At 42.9% G+C, this 23,263-nt stretch overlaps 1 protein-coding gene across 9 annotated transcripts in view; it reads left to right on the forward strand.

Annotated features, from left to right (window-relative positions):
* LOC102558169 (heparan-alpha-glucosaminide N-acetyltransferase) overlaps positions 1 to 23,263 on the forward strand; it is a 361,824-nt gene that overhangs the window by 98,668 nt on the left and 239,893 nt on the right. For 8 of the 9 annotated variants that reach the window (XM_059729773.1, XM_059729770.1, XM_059729772.1 and 5 more), the window contains 2 exons: positions 11,766 to 11,835; positions 15,069 to 15,135. In XM_059729773.1, the coding sequence (XP_059585756.1) occupies positions 11,766 to 11,835; positions 15,069 to 15,135 (137 nt within the window). Of the gene's footprint in view, positions 1 to 11,765; positions 11,836 to 15,068; positions 15,136 to 16,283; positions 16,349 to 23,263 lie in introns of all 9 variants that reach the window. The other variant, XM_059729771.1, reaches the window with a different exon arrangement.

A 23,263-nucleotide genomic window follows, 5' to 3' on the forward strand; every position in this document is an offset into this window, starting at 1 on the left:
TTAGTGCTAAGAGTGGGTATTGGGGCCTAGCACTATCCACTCCCTCCAGCATTGGTCTCCAAGGACCTAGAACCACTCCCTCCCACCTCAGTGTTTTGGGCTTGGTCCCCAAGGAACTGGAAATGCCCTCCCAAGCTCAGCATGCCAGAATTGGTCTCTGGGGCCTGGCACTGCCCTCTCCTGCCTCATTGTGCTAGGATTGGTCCCAAGGGGCCAGCTTCCACCCTCTCCCTAGAGTGACCACCCATCTCTAATTGGGTAGGAGAGTCCTGGAATGGGAAGCTCAAGTCCCAGTCCTGGGCTGCATGACTGGGACAGCATTTTTCCCAGTGTTGTGCAGGGGTCTGGGTTTGGGAAGCAGTGGGCTTCCTCTTGTAGGCTGCTTGGGGCTGCCAAGAGGGGGATGCAGGGGGCACCATGTGCATGTGTGTGCCTGCACATATACATGTGGCCAAAAATACAGCTAGGCAGCATGGAGAGCAGCTCCCTGTAGGTATGTCAATGCAGGGAGGAGGGAGCATAGGGAAGGAAGACTGAGGCAATCATGGTGAGGCAGAGAGTGTAGCAGGGGCTGGAGCTGGGGGCGCTGCCCAGCCAGGGTGGTGCATGGAAACAGGACAGAACCACAGGCAGGTCATCCAGGAGGTGGGGGAGGGACGTGTGCGTGTGTGGGGGGGGGGCCATGTGCCCTCACAGATTTGTGTAGGGCAGGGGCAGATACGAGTTGCCTGCTGCAGCCTTGGGGCTCCCTGCCCTGCTGTCCACACCCCAGTGGTAAAGTGCCCCCTCCCTGCCTAGCAGCAGCGGTGGCTGTGGCAGTGTGGAGTTGTGCCTGCTGCTGGGTGGGCAGGGGTGCACAGCTGGCATGGGGGTCCCAAGGGAAAGGCAGCAGAGTGGGGAGCCCTGAGCCTGCAGCAGGTAGCTTGCATCTCTCCAACTCCATTCGGTTCTGCTCTGGCTGTGCCCCCAGTAGAGGCAGAAGGAGGAGAGGTGGGGCATTTGTCCTACCTTTTCATTTTGAAAAGGTGGTCAGCTTACCCCTTCCAGTTGCCAAAGCACTGGGATTGGGCCCTGAAGCCCAGTGCTACCTCTGCTTGGCCCTGCACTTTGGGATTGGGTGCCTAATGCAGCACCCAGAGCTCTCCATGGGTCAGGAAATTTTGTTGCTGGATGAGGGGAGCAGGGCCACTCGTCTCCTATCTCCAAATTCTTGGACCCATGAGGAGCCCAGCAGACTGGATGAAATGGTGCCATGGTCAGGATCTGGCCCATGGGCCAGGGGTTAGGCACTTATTGCTGTACAATAGAGGCTGATTGGTAGAGTGGTATTCCCTAAGCATACTCCATTTTTTCCAATTGGAAAAGTAGACATTTTTAGAGTCTGTGACCAAATTAAGGTCAATAGTCAGCACAGCCTAAAAGGAGACTGAGGCCAGGCAGGAAACAAGGACAAACACAACAAAAGCTACAGATGGGAAGACCTAGATGTTATGCACCTAGGGAGAAGAATTAAGACCTGGGAGTTGAGACCTGCACCTGGGATACACTGGGTTCATTTCCCTGCTTGCTACTGACTTTGTTTGTGATCATTTTCAAATCATTTAGCTTCTCTCTCTCAATTGCCAGTCTGTAAGATGGGTAAAGCAGCACTTCTGTACCTCATGGGTTAGTGTTAAATATATTTGATGTTTGGAGACTACTTGAATAATATGGTAAGTGAAAACATATAAAGTGTTGTAGATAAATGGATCCCATTTATTTTTAGACAGTGAAACTAACTTTCATGGTATGCTTTCTGTTATTACCTTCCAGGAGAAATTATTGTAAATCTGTTATTTATACACACATTATACCTACTTTGAAGCCTTTTTGAATTTTCAGGAGGAGAATGTTCCATATCATAATAAAATTATTATTATTATAGCAATTTGAAATTTATGCCAAGTAAGCTACTTCACCTCCCCACCCCCCCAAGGATTTAAGACCACTATTAAAGTTTGGGGACCAAAATCTAATCTGCTTTTCTATAGGAACTAGCAAAAGAAAGAAACATTAGATGGGTACTGCCTTTTTAAAATCTGTCATTAGGTACCACAAAACTAGCCATGACATTTGTCTTTCAGAATGTCTCCTTCTCTCTTTAAGAAGTGCTTATGTACACAGGGAGTGGGGTTTCTGCAAAAGGCTTTAATATAATGAAACCTTATTTGGAGTCTGTGTGTGGCCTCAACACTTTAAAAAAATGTAAACAAGTCCCATTCTCCAGGACTACTGATTTCTGAGCAATAGCCGTGCTGCAAAGATTTAAGCCCTTTCATCTTGAATAGAGTGTTTGTAGCGGCTACCCAAGATACTCTTCAAGAAGCAAAAATGAAGCCTGTCGAAGGCAATATTTATGAATGGGCTTTCACCCTGCTGTAATTGAAATTAATGTTGAGCCATCTTTTCCAGTAACTTCCCATGCAGACAAATTTGAGTTGACAGAGGAATAAAAGGTCTGAACTTAATCTCTCCAAAAGATAGCTCAAAATGCAGCCAGGGTTATAAATCACTTCCTGAAATGATAATACAATGCTAATTGGTCTAGAGTTGCATTCCTTGCAGTCCTGTAGCAAATGAACATTTCCCTTTTATCAGGCATTGTTATTTGCAGAGGCCAGAACAAAAAGACCAAGTGACAATGTTAAAATAAAGAAAACGTTTATCATTAAAATTGTTGCTTTTAAACTTAAAGCTTGTCACAGCTTTGTTCTATTTTCACATAGGATATTAAAACTAAATAACAGTTTAGAAACTAACTCAATAGTTTGTAATATGCTCTTGCTTTTTTTATTTTGTTCTCTTAATGCAAAATTCAGTACTTCACAATAGATCTCACCAAAACAGCTGTGCTCCTTTGGGACAAACAGCTTATAAGGCTTGGGATAAAACATGTGAGAACTGAACATAACACATTCTCAGTCAAGAGAGTTTGGCTGCAAATCAAATTCCTAAGAGGAGAGGGTAGGCTAATTTAGAGGGATTTTGGAAAGCCTCTTCTTTAAGGTCTCCTTCCTGTAAGCACTTATTCAGATGCTTAACTTTAAGCATCTGAATGGTCCCATTGACTTAATAAATTGAAGCATACATATAAATTTTGCAAGCTTATAAAAGCTTATCATCATAACTATGTAAAAATCATTTAAATAGACAAGGCCAAATCTCTTTGAACCAGGGGAAATAGAAAAGATTACCCCCAAGAGGTTTGCAAGAGACTTCAAAGAACATCAAGTTTATCTAGGTATTAATAGTATTTGTGGCAATGCACCTTTAGGTACCTGCCACTTTAAGGGTAGAGTCAGGCAGCTAGCAGGTGGCTGATGGTGGTAGCCATTTTGAGAACAAGGGATATAAAGGCTGCAGTTTGCTACTGGCGGCCCAGGCGGAAAAATCGCCTGGCTGAGCTGCAGCAGGAAGGCCTAGAAGGTAAGAGTAGGAGGCTCTTGGGCCTGGGGATGATCTAAAACTGCACCCTGACGGGGAAGGGTGGCCTGGTGGGACTCCTGGAGGTGCAGGAGTCCCCAGGAAATGCCAGGCCAGTTACCACCCTGGTGAAAGCCAGGTCAGGGCGCCTTAACCCCTAGCCCCCACAATTCGGTGGGTATGAGGGCCAGGCATGGGAATGGCCACCAGAGCCCTAGGGGGTGAAAGACCCCAAGAGAGGAGTGGGGGCCAGACATGGCTGTGGCCCCCAGAGCCCACAGGGGAGGAAGACCCCGGAGGCCCCTGGTTGGGGATCATTGTGAAGGCCCTGAGAAGGCAGGGATGTAGGTGGCCCCGCCCAGAGTAGGGTTGAATGGGAGTAGGTCTGAAGGGCTGTGTGTGAAGGGGGCTGAGTAGGCCTGAAGGACAGTCCCAGGGGTGCATTGAGTAGGGCTGAAGTGGGAATAAGCCTGAAGGGCAGTGCAACGGTGAGTAATTGAGTAGTTGTGAAGATGATGAGAAGACTTCAGGGTGGGGCATGGCGTAGAGGTCCTAGAGTGGGTATAGTAGGAACCCCATTTGTGTGGAGTAGGCCAAGGTATGTTTTCGGATGTCTGAGGCCATAGTTGGGCCTGAGGCCAAATAGTGGGGCTCAGCCAGGAAGCTAGGGGTGAGTCCTGACCCCGGTAAGTCTTCTACCACAAGGAGGCTGAGTGCGGGTCAAAAATTACAGGAAGGGAGACCACAATGACCTATTGCTCCAGGGAGGGAGTGGGAGTACCTGCAAGAGCCAGGAGAGCCAGTCCTGGTATGAGGGAACATCTTGTATGTGTGGGTCATCTGCGAGGCTTAAGATGCAGTACAGGGGTGGTTGGAGCTGCATATGTAGGCCCAGGAGAACAGGGCCACAAAAAGGACAGTTTCCCACCTAATTAAGGCACCAATTATTGAACAACAAGGCATGGCAGGAAAGAGAGGCAGGCGGTTAGCTCGGGAACAAGTGGGTGGGCCAACTCTTAATCAGCCCTGGAAAGGCCCCTTTTTACAGTACTATAGAAAATAGTAGTGTGGGAGAGATGCAAAGATGGATGGTCAGCAAGGTCTGCTACAACTACGTAAATGTATATTGTTAGTAAAACTGCTGGTTGGATTCAGACTGTTGAAAAACTGATTCCTTTAAGAAAATAATAGGTAAAACTAGAACTCCCCTACCTTTGACTGTGCACTCTGAGGCACAATGTACTGCTGCGGCAATAATATTAATAATACTTCACTTCTGTGTAGCATTTCAAAATGCTGTACACCATGCTATACAATCCTTAGTAAAATAATCCCCATCACTGAATTACTGTATCCCTGTGAGGTAAATAAAGAGCTTTGTAGGTAAGAAAATGGAAAGGTTGCGTCAAGGCTGCCTCACAGTTGAGCTCTTCATTTAAGAAGTGGAACATCGGCAGTGAAGTGATCATTATTTCTAGGGCGTTGGAGTTAGTTCTTATGCTGTTGGCATTTGTGCTGTTTTGCAGCAGAGTATTATAGAATGGCTAAAATTTAAATGAGAACATTAGTGAGTTAATCAAAACATTGATGTTCCTAGAGTGTGTGGTGTGTTCTTTTTTCATTTAACCACTGTAATTACCTTGTATTATACAGCAGAGACCATATTGTGGCACTTATTTTAATAACAGAGATATTGTGTTATATTTTTAAAACCCCGTCTAATGAGACTGCACATTCTTCTTGTCTATCTGAAAGTTTAGTCCTACTAAGCTCCTGTCCTATGACAGGTGCATCGATTGAGTTTCTATAGATTAATTATAAGTTTTGTGAAAAAAATTTCTTCTTATATTTTTACCACTGTTTTAATCATTTCTTTTTCTTATACAAAAAGAACTTGCTTTCCCTCCTGTACAAGTCCCTTATTTTGTATTCTTCTCTCCTTTTCCCTTCACTTTGAAACTGTTTAGAAATGAGACAGTCTTTTCCTTATTTCTTTATATAAGAGGCATTGTGATCTGATAGTAAGGCTGACTGCTAATCTTTAAACCACTCTGTTTTCATCTTTTTTGATAGCATAATCTGGACCTGAGATAAGGAATGAACTTGGTGTTATAAAATATTTGTAGTCTCTTTTCCATTCTCACTATGTGTATGTTTTTATTGAAAGCCATAGCCATAAATATTACACAAATAGACTAATAATATGCTTTTCCGAGATACCTTTGGCCTATTAGACTTTGTTGATTAATTTTTTTAACACCCCAACAACTTTTTTATTAAAGAACAAACTAAAAATTCTGATAAATGTTTATCGAATAAAGCAAAACAGCATGAGCAATGTTATGGTAACATATTATGTCATAGTATTAGTAGTTCTGTTAAAAATTGTCTTTTTACATTAGTTGTTTTGTTGCATTTAACTCAAGCTAGCAGATTTACAATCAATTGGGTAACTTCAGTTAATTGGCAATTTCAGTCTAGGTACTCTAGAAATATTTGTTCCAGCCCAGATTTGCCCACACCTGGATTTAGAAGACTAAAAAAAAAAAAAAAATCACAGATTATGAGATAAATGGTTATTCTTTAACATTATTCTGCACAGGCACAGATTCAGTCAATCTAAAGTGACCAGGAACAAATGTTAGGGTACTGAGATGTTGAATTACATCATCACCCAACATTCAAGTCTTTATAAAACTGTTTTACAAAGGAGGAAGAATCCTCCACTCAATATTTCAGTATCATGTTCATTAACATTTCTCATGGATCCTAACATTTTGTTACATTTTATTTTGCAATGATAATCAAAAAACAAAGTTTTTACTGGGCTGACCACAGTGATACACGCTTAATGTATGTATCCCCCCACCTAATGTATGTAATGATTTCCCCCCAGATTTATTAATTCAGATTTATATCACAAGAACTGACAGTGAGGTCAGGCATAAAACTGAGCTCATTGTACTGATAATTTGTAAGTAGTAGTACTAATTAGTAATATTTAATATAAGCAATAGATTATTGTGGAGGTGATGTTTGAACATACCTTGTTAGTGAATGCCTCTAAAATAGTGCTATGACAACAATTTATATACTTATTGCTTGTGAAATGTATTAAATACCATCATTCACCCATTTATCAAGTAATAACCTTCTGGACTTCTCAGTTGGGGCCCTGGCCTTTCAGAAAGAACATACACTTCTGATAATATTCTGAGTTCAGGAGAATTGTTTCGAGTTCTGAGTCAAGCAAATTACATGGGGCCACGCCCTGTCTTTTTTAGTTAATACAAACACCCTGAATACAATTTTTAGTTGATACAAACACCTTTTAGTTGATACAAACATCTTCAATTAACAAACGAGTAACACTTTCAGTTTAATCCTAGGTACAAAGCTACATCTTTACAGACTTTCCATATCACTAATTACAAACCCCTCGTGTACTAAGAATCAGACTGAGAGATGTATGATTTTAAATTAGAATAACATAGACAAGGTTCTGTTGCCCTTAACTGTCTTCACTCTAAGATGTGCTGTGCTAAGTGCTCACTGAATCAGGAAAGCATGAATCCATATCAATCAAGGAATACATAAAGTTAAAAGTACCCTTCTAATTCAAATGTTCCCTCCAAATGGCAGTGTCCTCCTTTCCCAGTGTTGAGAATTAAGTTCTCAGTGTTTTTCCCTTGCCTTCACGATCAAAACAAGGAAAGCTTAATCCTATGTAGCTATAGCATCTCCAGTCACATAATATAATGCCCAGGATCCAGAGATCAGTGCTGCCATTACTAAACTTCCAAAATTCATGCATCAGATATCAAATAAATCAGGATTTAAATATCTTAGTACAGTAAAAGTTTATGTTAACTGGCATTTTACTAACCAGAACACTCTATTAACTGGAATTTCCAATATCCCCCAATACAAATCCTCACTTTAGCAACCAGATCTTTGCTGAGTCCATCTAGCATGTGTATCAAGTATTTCTGTTTACGTTAGTTAGTGATGCTGCCAGTAGAGGAGCTGCTGGGAGCCCTTCTATTTGATAGTCGCATAGGCAGAAAGAGAATATTTTTGCAGGGGGGCTGAGCATGTCCATGCATGCACGTGCTGCACTCCCAGCCCCCCCCCCCCCATGGGAATGTCTGAGGGGGAAGGGAAAGGGATCTGCACTGGGCAGGGTGGGCTGGGGCAGTGCCAGGGTCTTCCCGGTGGGGGTGGCTGTGCTGCATTCCTGTCTTACTCTATTTGTAAACATAACACATTTTAGGTTGTTTTAATTTGTATTCAGATCATGTTTTCAAGCTTCTGCTTACAACCACAAAGGATTAGAAACTTCAGCTTTCTGTTGTTGAAAAAGAGAGAGTCTTGTAATCCTATGGCTCTAGGAGTGGTAAGAATATTCTTAGATGGTTTACAAAAAAAGGTCACAAGACTCTTGTGTTGGATCCATTAAGGTTATGCAGTGTTTCATCCTAAAACATGATTTTCCTCTATCCATGTTTATACTGGGATCATTTCACTGAAATCAGTGGGGTTGCTTCTAGATATACTTGTGCAAGCGACAAGGAGAATAAACCTACAGATTTCTGGTATCCCAATGTATCTTTTTAAATATACCTTTTGCATTACTGATCTGTTTGAAGACTGTACAGCCTGACTTACTGCATTATTTTATTTTGATGAGGTACATCTCATTTTTGTGGAGTAACACCCGTCATATAACATTGTGAAGAAATATATAGCTGAAATACAGCATATGTCAGGTAGATGTAAAACCATCGAAGGCTTTGGCCTGTGTGCCCAGTGTAAGGTTGGCACACACTTCCCTTATGTAGCTACCTGCTGTGTTAGGAGTGCATGATTCATTTAGGTTTCCCTGCTAGGTTTGTGGGGGTGGTTTCTTTCTTTCCTTCCACTGGTGCTATTATACAGATACATGTCCAAGCCCTATGAGGAGAGACTGGGGCACCTGGACCTCTTCAGCCTCCACAAGAGAAGGTTGAGAGGCGACCTTGTGGCTGCCTATAAGTTCATCACGAGAGCACAGAAGGGAATTGGTGAGGTTTTATTCACCAAGGCGCCCTCGGGGGTTACAAGAAATAATGGCCACAAGCTAGCAGACAGCAGATTTAGATTGGACATTAGAAAGAACTTCTTCACAGTTCGAGTGGCCAAGGTCTGGAATGGGCTCCCAAGGGAGGTGGTGCTCTCCCCTACCCTGGGGGTCTTCAAGAGGAGGTTGGATAGGCATCTAGCTGGGGTCATCTAAACCCAGCACTCTTTCCTGCCTATGCAGGGGGTCGGACTCGATGATCTATTGAGGTCACTTTCAACCCTAGCATCTATGAATTTCTGTCTACATCCATGTGTTAAGTTGCCTGCCTTTATATCATTAAACCTACCTTTATATACTTGCATTTAGAAATATCTTTGTACTGCTACCAGCCAAAGGAAGGCTTGAGTTAATTATTGAGGATATTAGCTGAGCAGATCAAAATTTCAAAAGCTGAAGATTGGGTTCCCTTTGGATATCTTTTCCAAATGGCACTGAGTCCATGCAATCAAGTTGAAAGTTTAAAAGTTTCTAAATTTCAGAATAGGCTTTCCCAGAGGGTTCACAGTTGGGTGAGCCAGCCAAAAGAGTCAAGAAGCACACACACATTTATGGTACATATAACTGAACTTTTTCAAAACGTACCTGCCAGATATAGATCTATACCTCTTAGTGAAGGTTTATGAGATTTTATTTTACCCATGCTAATTTGTGCTTCCTTTCTTTTGGAAATGCATAAATAGGAGCAGGAAGTATTGTTGCCATTGCAGTATTTATTTCACAAGTTAAAGAAGCATGTCACAAGTAATGCAATGCAATCTAGACAGGATAGATCTAGTAGGAAAATGAGCCAGAGGCACATAGTGCCTATTATCTTTAGTCCCTCTGTTCTTATTTTAGACCTTTTAATTTTTTCCCCATAGAACAGATGGCTGGTTCTGTGATTAAATCATTAGAAGAAACTTATGTTCAGATCCCTGCTATGCTTTCTGTACAGCTTTCGATAAGTCCCTTAGTCTCTTTGCCTCAATTCCCCACTTGAAACATGTGGATAATAGCATATTCCTACTTCAGAGGGATAGTTGTGTTGCTAAATGCATTAACAGTGTGAGAGTATTGGGGTGTGGAGACCTTCAAGTATGTAAGGTAGTTTTCTATTTTAAAAGGTTTAGAAGAAATTGATATGCACTCTGGTCTGGCTTCCCGTTCATTCCATCTTTTACAATCAAAAGAACAACCTCTGTGTTTGGAAACAAGCAGTTTTGCTCTTCTCTTAGGGCTCATTTGTCAGTATCTAGCTGCTGCTTTAGCAAGAGGTTTATAATAAACTAAACACCGCTCATATATGGATTTATGGCAAATATGGGTTGAATTAATGGATTGCATATGAATATATTACATACAGTAAAAAAATTAAATTCTGGTCCTGATGGCAGGTGAGTTGAATTCATAGGAACCATTCTTCTCCTTTTCTTTGTAGTTCTCTTTTCTACTTGCTTTATTTTCTTTGTAGATTTTACCATCTTGTTTGTTTAGCTCACTCATTTGGACTTCTCTGTTGCCTTAGGTCTTGTGTATTTATTTGCATGCGAGTCAAGTGAGTGTAAAATATTACCGTTGTGATCTGGCGGCATCTTGTACCCACCGAGCACAAATGTAAAGAGTGGCATCATGATATCCTTGTGAATTGACTCATTTTGGATATTTTGAAAACAATATCATGCTGTGTACCACCAAGGCATTCTGAGATGTGAAAATAAAAAGGACCTGTCCCACCTTTCCTTTGTATTTTGTCTTGCTGAACCAAGGCAAATTACATTTTTCTGCTCATTCAACTTTTACGTTAGGGGGTTTGCACTGGTGTAGCTTTACCCATACAAGAAACAAAAAGCCGGTATAGAGAAGCCTGGAACACAAGATCTTCACTTGAACATCTGCCACTTCTTGTTCTGGTAAACTGATTGACAGCGTGTAACAAATGACAAGAAAATGCTTTGTTACATTCACAGGTCCTGTACTTGCTTTTCCAGAAGTTTTGTCTCTCACCTTGTGAATCAATTTGCAAAGGATGATGGAACTTTTGTATGGACACAAATCTACAAAACTTACAAGAGCATTTATGACACTATATACTGCAATTAGGATCCAGCAATTGGTTCATACTTCCATAAAAGTGGCTCCTTTTGCAAGGTTTGAGCTACTATCACAGTAAATAAATTCTGGACTTGTATCTTTTAGCCTTAAGCCTCAAGACATTCATAAGAGTTATTAATTTTGTTGAAAGTGTTCCAATGGCATTATATTTGCTAGTACTTGCATCTTTCATGATACAATTGATGAACTGATACTGCTTGTTGGCTGAGTTCAACAGCTATAAAATGCTGCAGCTGATCAGTTTTGTCTGTTGAATGCAGTTACACAGGAAATAGTTACTCATGGCATTGTGGATTAAGACAATAAGGATACCTACAAGCTTAAAAATAAATAAAATCCAAGGCACCCACAGAACCATCGTAGAGAAAAAACAGAGCTGGGCAAAAAAAGAGGATGACTTTTTGGGGGTAAGGAGGATGTTTTCTGGTTACTGTATGATACCGAGCAACATGACTGGAGACTTTATGTATACCATAATAGAAATTAATATTAATGAGCTAAACAGTGGCTACAGACCCTATATGTGACATTTCTCTTTGTGGAAGGCAGTTCATATAGTTTAAGATGGATGTCAAACATACAACTTGTGGCCTGGATCTGGGGGTATGGTGAGTTTGACACCCCTGGTGTAAAGACAATGTACCAGTTCCTCAACTTGTGAAACTGTAACTTAGATGAAGCAAATGAAGCAGCTGCAGTTAACATACATTAAAATGCTTAGGATTGTAATGTACTGTAAGGCAGAGTTAAGGCTCCATTTGCAATATTTGGCGCTCTCTGACTTTTCAGAGTTTAATCATGTACTTTAAGAGGCATACTTTTGTTACTTTGGAATTGCATATTACTTTGTTGAAGAGGTTCTCAACTTTTCCATTCTGGAGGGGTTTGTTTGCCTGCAATGGTATGTAGTTCTCAGGTGAAGCATTGCCAGTTCCTTATACCCAACTATCAGTACCACTTTTCAGGGAGCTAGTGCATGGTGCAGGGCTACTTTAATCTTTTGAGTGGTTACAGGGAAGAGGGTGGGTAGAGGTACAACATCCATATCCCCTAGAAACTAACGTTAGTGTTTTGTTGGGTTTTTTCCTAGCTCTGTTGGTCGCTTTTGCTATCCTTGTTGCTGTGGCTCTGATGTACTTCCTAGGATCCTTTGTTTCCAAGTAAGTGCCTGCTTTCCATGACTTGTGTATCCTTTTTGTACCAATTAGATTTTATGAGCTAGCAATACTAGCTCAGAATTTTCCTTCCTGCTATAAAATATTTGCAACCTCTATAAAATGTGCATCAGCCAGATTCCAAACTTTGCATCTCCAACATTTTTTGAGGCAGAACTGTTTGTTTTTTACTTCGTGTGTTTGTACAATGCCTAGCACCAGAGGGAGCTGATCTTAGTAATAGATGCTTTTGTAGTTCTCATAATTTTTATTATTTCCATATATATATATATGTGTGTGTATATATTTATATAGCATGCAGCATAAAAGGGCTTTTCTTTTTAGAAGAATAGGCTTGTTCTGCAGTTTTCTTTTAAAAAATGCTCATTCAATATATTTGTACACATTCAGTAGTTAAGGATGGGGCTGGTTCCAGAGGAAGAGCAATTAAAATAGTGTGCCGTGGTTGTGGAAGCTTGAGTTCAAAGCCACTTCAGACTCTTGCCAAAGACTGCCTGGGGCTGTAAATGGGTACTTGGTAATTTAAGTTGAGAACTGAAAAGAAGCTTGATGGGACACTAGTCATGCCACTCCTTGTGTGTTACTGGCTACAGACACTGGTGAACCTGAGGCATGCTAGCCCAATAGGCTGCTAGACTTGGGAGGCTCTTGCTAATGCTGAATGTGTTTTGGTGCCATGCAGGCTAATTTTACAGTCATTGTACAAACACATTGACAATGGTACCATCTCCCAATTGTCGTGCAGCAGTTGTATGCCTCTGGTTGGAGCTGCAAATGACTCCTGCCAGAAATGCATGTGTTTGGTATAGTTTAATGTTGAAGGCATACATGTTGGGAGAATATGAGTTTAAGGAGGAGTCAACATTGTAGGTTTTTGACATTAGTTAGGAAGGTGTAGGGCAGAATTTTCAAGCTAACACATCCATGAACTACAAATGACTTGAATGACTTTCCAGCTGCATTCGCTAAGAGTGTTATTGTGCGGGCCGGGAGCGATCCGGGCCCTTTTTCACGCCGCCCGGGCTGTGGCTAGCAGCCCGGGCACGCTGGGTCGGAGAAAACAGGCAGCACGCTAGAATTAGTCACGGATGCGTAATGTTTAATTTAAGATTATTTTACTTACACTGAAGATGGTCGCGGTGCAGGCAGGAAAACTTGCTTGAGTTGTGGTTACAGATAGAAAAGAAGAGAGGCGGACTAGAGTTCCTTCCCGTGAACATTCTTCTAGCCCATCCGGTTGGAGGCTCTAAACCACGAGCCTGTCGCGCCAACCGAAGAAAAGTACTCGAAGTGAAGAGCTCTGAATAGACTCACACGAAGTTTGCTAGGCTCCGTGGATCCTTTTTGCACGCAGGGAAGAGGGATACGTCGAGGATTGCGCTCAGTGACAGGGAGAGGCTAGAGGCTGATCAGACCCCTGTTGCCTGCTTGAAATACGCTGGGTCCGATAGGCTCCGTAGCGCTTAGAGATCTTCACGCAGTGTGAAGTCTCCTCCTCCTGGTGTTCGTGGAGTCCTCCAACTTGGGCGGAAACCACTCAAGCTTTTTATATGGCTAGCAAGCCAATCACTAGCCGCCACGTAGGAATAATTTAGAACTAGCCAATGGTGGGGCACAAATTTGAATACGAATGGCGGGAACTCCTTGCACCGTGCATCTCTGTGCTGCAACAAAAAAATGCACACTACAAAGAAAGCTACAAATTGGCGGGAAAATAATTCAGTGGCGCCAAAGCACACACAAAACAAAAATCACACCCTTGGGTTGTAACAGTTATCTACATAACAAAAATGAACTGCAATTTTGGTTGGCTTTCCCATGTTGGGCACTTTAGGAGCACAAGTCTCATTGAAAATCAAAAGGATTTGTAGTCTTAAATTCCTTTGCTTTTTTTTAAATCGCCCACAGAGAATTTCAGTGTGTTCTCAGTATCCTTGTATATCAGGCCATAATTTAGGTGCTTCAGTAGACGGGGAGTGTAACAGGTTTCCTTGCCCAGTGCCACCTTCCCTGTTATCTGCGCCCTATGTGGGGCACCCTTGGAGTCCCCTTTAAGGTTTCTTGTGTCCCACTCTCTACTCATCTGCCACGTCTTGATGGAAAATTATTATACTGATGTTTTTGTAAGCGGGAGACTGCCCATTATATTTCATACGTTGGGGTCTTCCTATTCCATGGGCCTTGACCCCTGCCTTTCTCTAGCTAGGCCTCCCCTTCTAAACCCACCAAACAGGGTTGGACTCTGAGACTCTAGCCTTTTTTTCTTGTTTTAAGGCTCATGGCCTTCCTTTCTGCTCCAATCTGGAGCCCAGCCTCCCTGGCCCAGAGGCCCGGCCACCAGCCCCACAGCCAGGGGGCTGCAAGTTCACGGCTGGGGAACAGCCCCGAACCCACGTTGTCCCAGTCTTAAAAAAAACCCAAAACCACACCTCAGGTGCACCAGACCACCCTGGCCTTTTAGGATTGTGCCCTCTGGCACCTGGGTCTGTACACCCTAAAATCCTGTGCCCATGCTAGTGCCAGGGCCTATGTACCCTGAATACTGTGCCTTCTCTGGTGCTGGGGTCAGTGCACCCCAAATGCTGCAGCTACACTGGTGCCGGGTCCCCACGTTGTAGTGGGGTTCCAATGAGGCCACCTCCTTCCCCAAGAGCCTCACCCAAACCACTGGTGTTGTTAAAAAAATAAACAAACAAACAAATATGAACAGTCCCATCCATGGGCAATAATAGCCACCAAAAGAAACACGATTAAGGAAGGCAGCACGCCAGCTTACATTTATGCAGGGGTTTGCGCTTCTGCTTCCCACCGTTGGCTACAGTCCTTCTTCTGGGGGTTGCTGCCATCTCTCTGGGGTCCTTCATAGTTCCCCTCCTCCAGCCTTTGGACCACTCACCAAGCCTCTCCATGGAGCTCTGGGACTCGCTCTTTCCCCTTTGGATGCTAGCCCCTACTGCTGCCCAGCCCAAGTTTTTTATAGTCCTGGCTTGCCCCCTTCTGGTCACCTGACTAGCTGGCCAGGCTCAACTTTTAACCCCCACCTTACCAGCACGCTGTGTCCAGAAAGTTCTGGTCTTACAGGGCCAACCTGTCTTTTGGTAACAGGCCTAGGGTTCCCTGTTACAGGGAGATGAGTGTGCTCAGCATAAGAAATCAAAGTCTGAAAATGTTGGCAACAATAGAGAAGGCTGTCATTTTTAACAGTGTATGTTTTCCAGGCTGCAGTGTACAGAAGAATACTGCCATCTGCTTCAGCACAAGTGCTTCTTTCTTGTCTTTCATCATGTAAGTATGATGATGATAATAATAATAGTAAAAACCCTGTTTCTGAACATTTTCTTGCTCTTTTTTAATAGTAAAATGTAACTCCATGTTATTACAGCAACCAGATGGGGGTTTTCCTTCCAAGAGATGGGTGGGACCTGGCTTATCCTTTGTCAGATATCATGCAAATGACATTACCTGATTATCATCATCAGGCTAGGTTGGGTAGGTGCCAGAGTGGTCAGGTATGGTATAACAATAGCCATTTATCACACCCAGCTTTTCCCGCCTCTCAGTGAGTAAGATAAAATTATCTAATGTAATCAGTTCTACAGGAGCACATGAGACCTGCTGATGTTTTGTTCTTGGTATCAGAGCCTTGTAAAAGATATTTCCATTCTGATAACTATCATATCTAGTAGCTGCTGCAGTGGGGTTCTTATTTGTGTTCCTCTCTCACTGAATAGCGATGTTGTCAGAAAAGAGGCAGATTTTTTTTTAATATGGCAGCTAACATGGTTGTAATGAGAATGTCACTGCTAGGACAGACTGGAACCATCAAGGGCAGCATATTAATGAAAATTTATACATGACAATTAACAGAGAAACTGTGTGCAATAGCTAAAACTGGCCTATTTGTGACAAAGTGCATTAGTTTGATTAATTAGGTTTAATTTTAGCTGTTCCTCTTTTGGTGTTGAATGGTAAATCTAGAAAAGTCTCACTCAGTTTAATCCCTTGGTATTGTTGTTCTGTATTTTCTTAGGGTACTTACTTTTTTCACATTCAGTGCTAAAAACAGAACCTGCATTCTGTACTTGGAGAACTGTAAATTATCACTCATTAGAGTTTGGATAGAGATCATTTAATTGCAGCTCCTTCTTTTCCTATCTGGAACAAGGACTAGCATTTCATCTCATTTTCTTAGTATGCTGATGCCCAAAAGCCTTGACTAGGATTTAAGGCCTCTCTCGCTTCACAGTATGCAAAAGCTGAATAAGAGTCTCTCAAGAATTTATGATCTATATGGACAAACTGGGTAAAGGAAGAGTTATCCTACCTATACATGGATGGCTTCAGGATTTTGGATGCTTAAGGTGCAGGAGCATTGTCCTGCGCTGGAGGGGTGGCTGTACCCCAGCCTCTCTCTTTCCTTATCTCCACCACAGCAGATCAGACAAATTGTATCACTGGACCAGCAGTGGGGGACACTTTTTTTAAGTTCCTCAAGCAGGTAAGAATCTTCCCTTCCCCCCCCTTTCCCCTTCATGCTCAGCAGAATGGTTCCTTCTTTTCCTTCTCCTTATATTTCCTCCCTTCCCCTCCCCCCATTCACTGCTGCCACTGTCCCCAGCTGACACAGATGGGAGTCACTCCTGCCTTTCTCCAGTGAGGCTGCATGTGGAGATAAGCTCATCTCAAGATAACAGCAGCAGCTGGTGGATTCCCTTCCCTGAGCCTGCTCCTGGGCTGGAAGGCGACATCAACAGTGGGATTAGGCAAGAGGGAGGGAACTACCTGCTACTGTTGCAGTTCCTGGCTGAGCCCAGTGATATAGCTCCTCTCTTGTTCATGCCCCCAAAACAGCCAGAGACAGCAGGAGCAATGGGTGGGGGGGCCAAGGGATGATAAGTGGAGGGGAGGGAATGTGCCACTGAACATGGAGGGGAAGATGGGGGAAATCCTTACCTGCTTTGAGGATTTTGAAATTAGTACCCTGGCTTCTGCTTACACAGTGTGTTCAACTGAAAGGGGGTGTGTTGACACCAGTGCACTCCCACTAGATCTACCCCATCCCTGTATGTGAATCATGAATGCAGGCACAGAAGAGCCGAGTGACTTACTCAACATCACGCAATGAAGTCAACTGCAACACAGTCTATTCCCCAGGAGAAATATGAATGTTTCAATGAAGCTTTTGTTCCAAATGGAATTCAAAGTAGATGTTTTGGAATTTGGCATGGAAAGAACCTGTGAAAAATTTGGAAACATCAGTTGCTTTCACTATGATACTTGTTTTCCTCCAAAGGAAATGGATGAGCTTGGCAGATCCTGATTCCTGGGGATTCATTGGACTGTCCCCATGAGGTGGGGATAGACTGCGTGACCTATGGCTCTAGCTGGGCATGTCAAAGTCTCAATGGGGTTTATAGGACCTCCAGACAGTAGAAGCCTGGCTTTCCAACACTCTGTCAGGCAACCTGAAAGGGAAATATGGCTGAGTTTGGTGGGAGTTGATTGAAACTCTTATTTGTTTTCAAGGAACATGTTGATTTGAAAAAGCATTTTTAATAAAACACTACTTAGACATAAAATTCATGACTATACATCTAGACTAGGGGCAGACATTCAAAAAGTCTGAGCCTGTATTGATTCAGTCTTTGCAGGTTAGTCTAATCTGGCTAGGCTGAACTGGTTTGTAACTAAAGAGACATTCTCTCTGGACTGAGGAAATTCAAGCACATGCCTGTAGTGGCTCAGGCTAGAAGCTAGGGGGTACTAGAGCACCCATCCCTTCCCTGGAAAATGCTGAGCTTAGCGGGGTGGGTGTGGCCAGGCTCTGGCAGCACCTCTGATTAGGGAAGTCTGCCTGAAGCATCCCAGGCTTTCCCCTGCTGGCTGCTCAAGGGGTGGGAATGTTGCTAGCTGCCAGCCCCCTGCTAGCAGTCTAAGGCAAGCGGGGAGTGTGCAGTAGGAGTGTGCAAAGCTTTGGGTGGTAATTCAACTTGGAGGAGATTCAGCCCAATTCAGTGACTGAATCTTTGAATCTGAATCAAATTGAATCAGGGGACCAATAAAAAGGTCCAAATCAATTCAAAGCTCTCTGAATTTTAGAAAAGATTTGGAGAACTTTGATGATTTGAATAGTGCCTGCCCACTGCAGCAGGGAGCTGGTAAGTAAGGGGGCAGAGAGGGGGACCTGGGGGGATGGGGGACAGGACCATGGGGGGGACCCCTGCTTGCTTCCCCAGTCCCCCCATCCCACCCACCCCAGCTCCCGGTGCTTTAAAAAAAAAGCTCAGGTGCTACTGGGTGTGGGGGGGGGTGATCCCTGCTGCTCCCCCACTGCATGGGGGGCTCTTCATGAACCTCCTGACCCCCCCACAGCTGCCCCACCCACCTCAGCTCTGGCCTTTTAGGAAAAAAAATCCGACTGGGACTCACCAGTTTCTGCAGTGGCCTTGGAGCTTCAGGTGGCTTGTGCAGACCCCCCACACAGTGCAGGGCAATGGGGGAGCAGTGGGGATCTCCCCAGCCCCCGCAGCCAAGAACTGGTGATTTCGGGGGTTTTTTATAGTTTTTTTTTTTTTTTCCTTAAAGGGCCAGAGCTGGGATGGGCGGGGCAGCAATGGGGAGGAGCTGGGACAGTGAGGGGTGGGGTGGGGTGGGGCAGTGGGGGGCAGCAGGGATCACCCCCCTTGCCAGGCAGCACCCAGTGAGTTGGGGCTTTTTTTTTTTTTTCCAAAGAACTAGGAGCTGGGGTGGGTGGGGTAGCCATTGCCAGGTTGGGAGGACCTGGGGAGGGGATGGGCCTGGCTGATTTGGCCAAATCAATTTGGGACAGTGATTCAAATCACCAAATCAAATCGCTGTCCTCTGAATCGGCTGAATCTGAAGTAAATACTAGCCGCTTTGCACAGGCCTAGTGGAGCTTTTCAATCTCCTTCCTTGCTTCTTTATACTGTCTGCAGCAAACTGACAGACAAGCAAGCCAGCAGGAAGCTGATAACAGTGTTTAGTACCTCATCAGCAAAATAATAACTCTCCATTAGTTAAAACTCTTCTTAAATAGCTTACCAACTGGCCTGTTGATTAGCTCCAAAATGCCCTAAGTGGTCAGTGTTCTGTTTGCCTGTCCCAGTGAAATCCAAGACACACAGACACCTCTCGGCACCACATGCCTAGGGTTCATGGGGCTGGGGTCCATTCTGTGGGAGATGGGAGGGGGGATTCCTGCTTCAGCAGTGAGCAGCAGGTGGAGGGGGGTAGGGCCAGGGGAAGCCAGGCTGACCCTGCTGTGCCTGCAGTCTGTGCCGGAGCTCCACCCGGGGAGCACAGGGGAGGGGACAGCCCTGCAGTGCAGCAGAGAGCCCTGCGCAGCCCAGACAGCATGCCAGGATGCTGAGGGAGTTTGATGTATCTTAAACCAGCAAGGAGTCTGGGACAGTCATTACATAAACTCATTTGAAGCAAATCCGTTAAATCTGATACTACATTCAACCAGATTTATCTTAAATCAGTTTCGGTGTTTTTGAAACTGGTTTATGTGCACTGAATGTTCTGTTACAAGTTTAAACCAGTTTCTGATCACTTAAACTGGTTTATGTGTAACTTATGTCCCTAGCCCTACAGAGCTATACATCATGAAAAAGCAAGGGCTTTATAGCAATTACATGGTTTTCAGTACTGCATACACCTGCCCGCAGCTGGCATTTGTGAGTATACTCCTCCACCGTGGTCTGGGCCCCCGACTCACCTGCCACAACTTGATGGAATTGTAAAAGGAGGTGTTCAGTGATGTTCCTTCCCCAGGCCCAAAGATGGGGATACTCACAGGGGTTTGCCTTGGATGTTCTCGGGGCTCTGCCTCCCCTACACCCCATCCACTCACCAACCGTGTGGATCTTCATGGTGCCCCACCAGTTCTGGGCTACAGTCCATCTGTTGCCCTGAGGGACCTCCACCTCCTTGACTGTGGATAGGGCGGGCACAGGCTTGGGAATTCAGCTTTCCTGCCCCTTTTTCTCTTGGGTCCACCCCCTTGATCCCTACACCAGCCCTGGGGCCCCAGATGGCTACATTGGGGCTGGGGTGGATATGGCTGGATGTGTCACCGGCAGCTGCGAGCCCCTCATGCTCTGGGACCAAAGTTTGCACTGTCCCGACTTGCATCTGATTACTGCTCTTGCCTGTTCGCCATGGGGCAGAGTCAGAGAGCTCACTCCTGCTGGTGTCCCGGGCCTCTCTGGCTTGCACAGCTCTCTTTCCACCCCAGACTGCCTCCTAGGTAAGTTTGCGGTGACACCAGTTTCCTTGTTCCCATCTCCGGGAACGTTGGGATCTGCCCCCACCACTTATGGCCCCCAAGGGTGCACCCTGCTACCACAACCATATTTGTGTGTCTGTGTTTTAGGAATGAAATTTGAATAGAATGGAGGGCTTGTAGACATATACACAGCCCATTTGGAGATGTCTGTATTGCAAACCATTTTTTCTATTGCAATTTAACCAAAAATCAATTGTCTACATAGCTTATCTGGTTGAACTGAAAAAGTGAAAAAATATTGTATGTTGATATTACATAGAAATTCTATTTTCAATTAAATTAAAAGTTGAAAAATTCACTGAAAGCTGAATGAAACAACTTGTGGGACCACCAAACCGAAAGGTTTCATACTTTGGGCAGGAAGCAAGGGTGGCAGAGGGTTGGCATTTTAAAATGCAATTGAGCTAGGTGTAGTAACAAGATGCTTCCAAATGAAATTGAAGCCTTTCATTTAGAAAAACTTGACACAGACCATTGACTCTTTCCCTAGTTTTATTTAGCTTAAATAATTAGACAAACATATCACAAATCTGTAAAATGCTTTGGATGACTTTGGCCTCCTTTCTTTGGAGTAGAATAAATGATTTGCCTGAGAAATTTTACTTAGCTCTAACTGCATGAGGATTATTTTACTTCAGTGCAAGCAAATATTTGGTTGACAGTGAAGACTTTTTCAAAAACAATGTTTTACAACAAGGACTCAGTTTCACTGCAGCAGTTTAAGGCTCTATTTCCTAGAAAACTGTTTTAACTAAATTAATATTAAAGTTATTTAGTTAAACTGGTTCAAATCCTTAACAAAGATTAATTTGAATTGATGTTTCACTCTTTTACGTTTAAATCCATTCATCTTAATTCAGTCATTTACCAGCTTGAAATGGAACCAGTTTAAGGAAGAGGTCAACTGATATAAGTACAGTTATGTTAAAGGGTTGCAAAGTTTTAACAAGGTTGTAATAAAAAGTAATATCGGTTCCAATCAGTTTTAAAATGGGCAGGCCTAAACTCTTTGTTGTGGTGCAGTTGTATTTACAATGTGTTGTAATGCAAATTACAACATGATAAATGATGTGATGTTACATTAATCATAGAAACTAAAGATGAGATGCACCTGTTTTGGGTCATTTCTTACTGTGTTGCTGGACTCTTTCCTACATCATTGTCTAATCCAAATTTAAATAACCCAAGCAATGGAACTTCCACTTTCTCCCTTGGAAGACTCTTCTGGAGCATAATAGATGTCACCGTTAGGAAACTTTCCCTCCTATTCAGCCTATATTTTCCTATGCTTAATTTACCCCTGTTTTTCAAATATAAGATCTGTGAAACTCTTCATGTTGCTGCAGTTAGTCTGATATGGAATCAGAAAAAAATAAAACATTATTTATTAAAAAATGAAAAGGTTTAGATGAGTTTCTATTTTTATCCTAGAAGCTCTTTCCTCATTGCTAAAATAATATCAGAATGACATATTGTAGAAGACAAAGTACATTTTGGAGGAAGAAAAACAAAAAACACATCTTCTAATTAATCTGTTTATGCTGAAATAATCAACCTAAGTGGCTTTAATGGCTAGCTGCCTGTGTACTTGCAGTTGCAAGGAAGATTTTTTTTTTTTTCCCCACTGTGAGAAATCTAAATGTTCACTCAGTATCTCCTTACAGAATGGGTATGTCTGGCTGCAGCTGGCAGACAGCACTGTCATCTTTCAGATAGTAGGAGAATTTGTGGGACTAAATTAAGCTTTAGTGTTGTCAGTAGATTTTTATCTAATAATATTGGAAATGGGGTATAGTTTGATGGGTCCTTATGAAATTTGGAGTACAGATGAACAAACCAGTTCAGATAAAATAAGAAATGACTTGAGCTTTTGACCTGAATTAGAAGTATTCAAGTGAACTTCTATCTCAGCTTTGAAAAATTTTCCCCTTATTTCTAAATTTAGTGCATCTCTAAATTTCCTGGTGTTTGATAGAAATAGGCGAGATGAAAGACTCCTGAGAGATTCTGTTCTTATAGTTTGCCTGGCTGGAAAGTGACTTTTTCAGATAAAGGATGAAGGTCCAGCAGGCTAGAATATGCATACAAACTTTAGAGAATGAAAACTTAAACCTGTTGAGCAACAGAAGATTATTAGGCCAAGTGATAATCTAGCAGCAAAGGTTAACCGCGCACCCCCCCCCCCCCCCCCCACCACAAGCAACTTCCTTCTCTCCCCCCAAAAATCTATCACTTGATTAAATGCTGACTGGGGAAGTGAGACCTGTCTACACATGAGTGTAAAATACTGACACCAAGAACTTTACCCGCAAGCTAGAACTGTATAATATGCTGGAAGGAGGTTTGTCATTTTAAAAATGAGGTGTATGGTATGGCCTCCTGTACCCAAATTCTATATTCATTCTTTTCTAGTAGAGTTTGAATGAGGATAATATAATACTTTGATACTTTTTTCCTAATACAAATATTAAAAAGCTAAGTGTGAGAGGCCCTTCAGTAAAAATTAATTAATTTCATGTGAAAGAAAACACTGTAAATAGTTAGAAATGGGAGTTTACTTTTATCAAATCAGTATTATATAAACCTAAAATGAAAAATATGTATAAGAAACTTTATCAGGAAGATTAGCTTTATATTTTGGTTACATAACACATTGTCACACGTTTTTCAGCAGTTAATCTGTCTGCCTAGGTAATACATAAGTGTCATAGTCAGAATAGAATTTACTGCATTGCACATTTATAGGCAAAGTTGGGTATATACTTGCGACTTGTCATAAATCATGTGTCATAAAAGTATTGATCTGAAGAAAGAGGAGAAACCAGGTAATGAGAACAACAGGATGTGAATGTTTAGGTCATTTTTTTTTAAAAGTGATGCAGTCTGTGTTTAGTTCATAATGTACTTCTCACTGTTCCCCATGAAAAATGGATAACAATTATGAGTGGGTTTGAAATGGGCCTCAGCTGGCTAGGTGGGTATAACGATATAAAACCAAAATAAAGAAGGTGGTACCATTCATCAAGGGTAAAAGGAATTGAGTTTAGTGGGATGCAATCTGCCCTCTAGCTCAGGCACTCAATCTTGAAGGGCATTCTTTTT

The sequence above is a fragment of the Alligator mississippiensis genome, chromosome 6 (genome assembly GCF_030867095.1).
Source record: "Alligator mississippiensis isolate rAllMis1 chromosome 6, rAllMis1, whole genome shotgun sequence".
NCBI classification, from domain to species: Eukaryota; Metazoa; Chordata; order Crocodylia; family Alligatoridae; genus Alligator; species Alligator mississippiensis.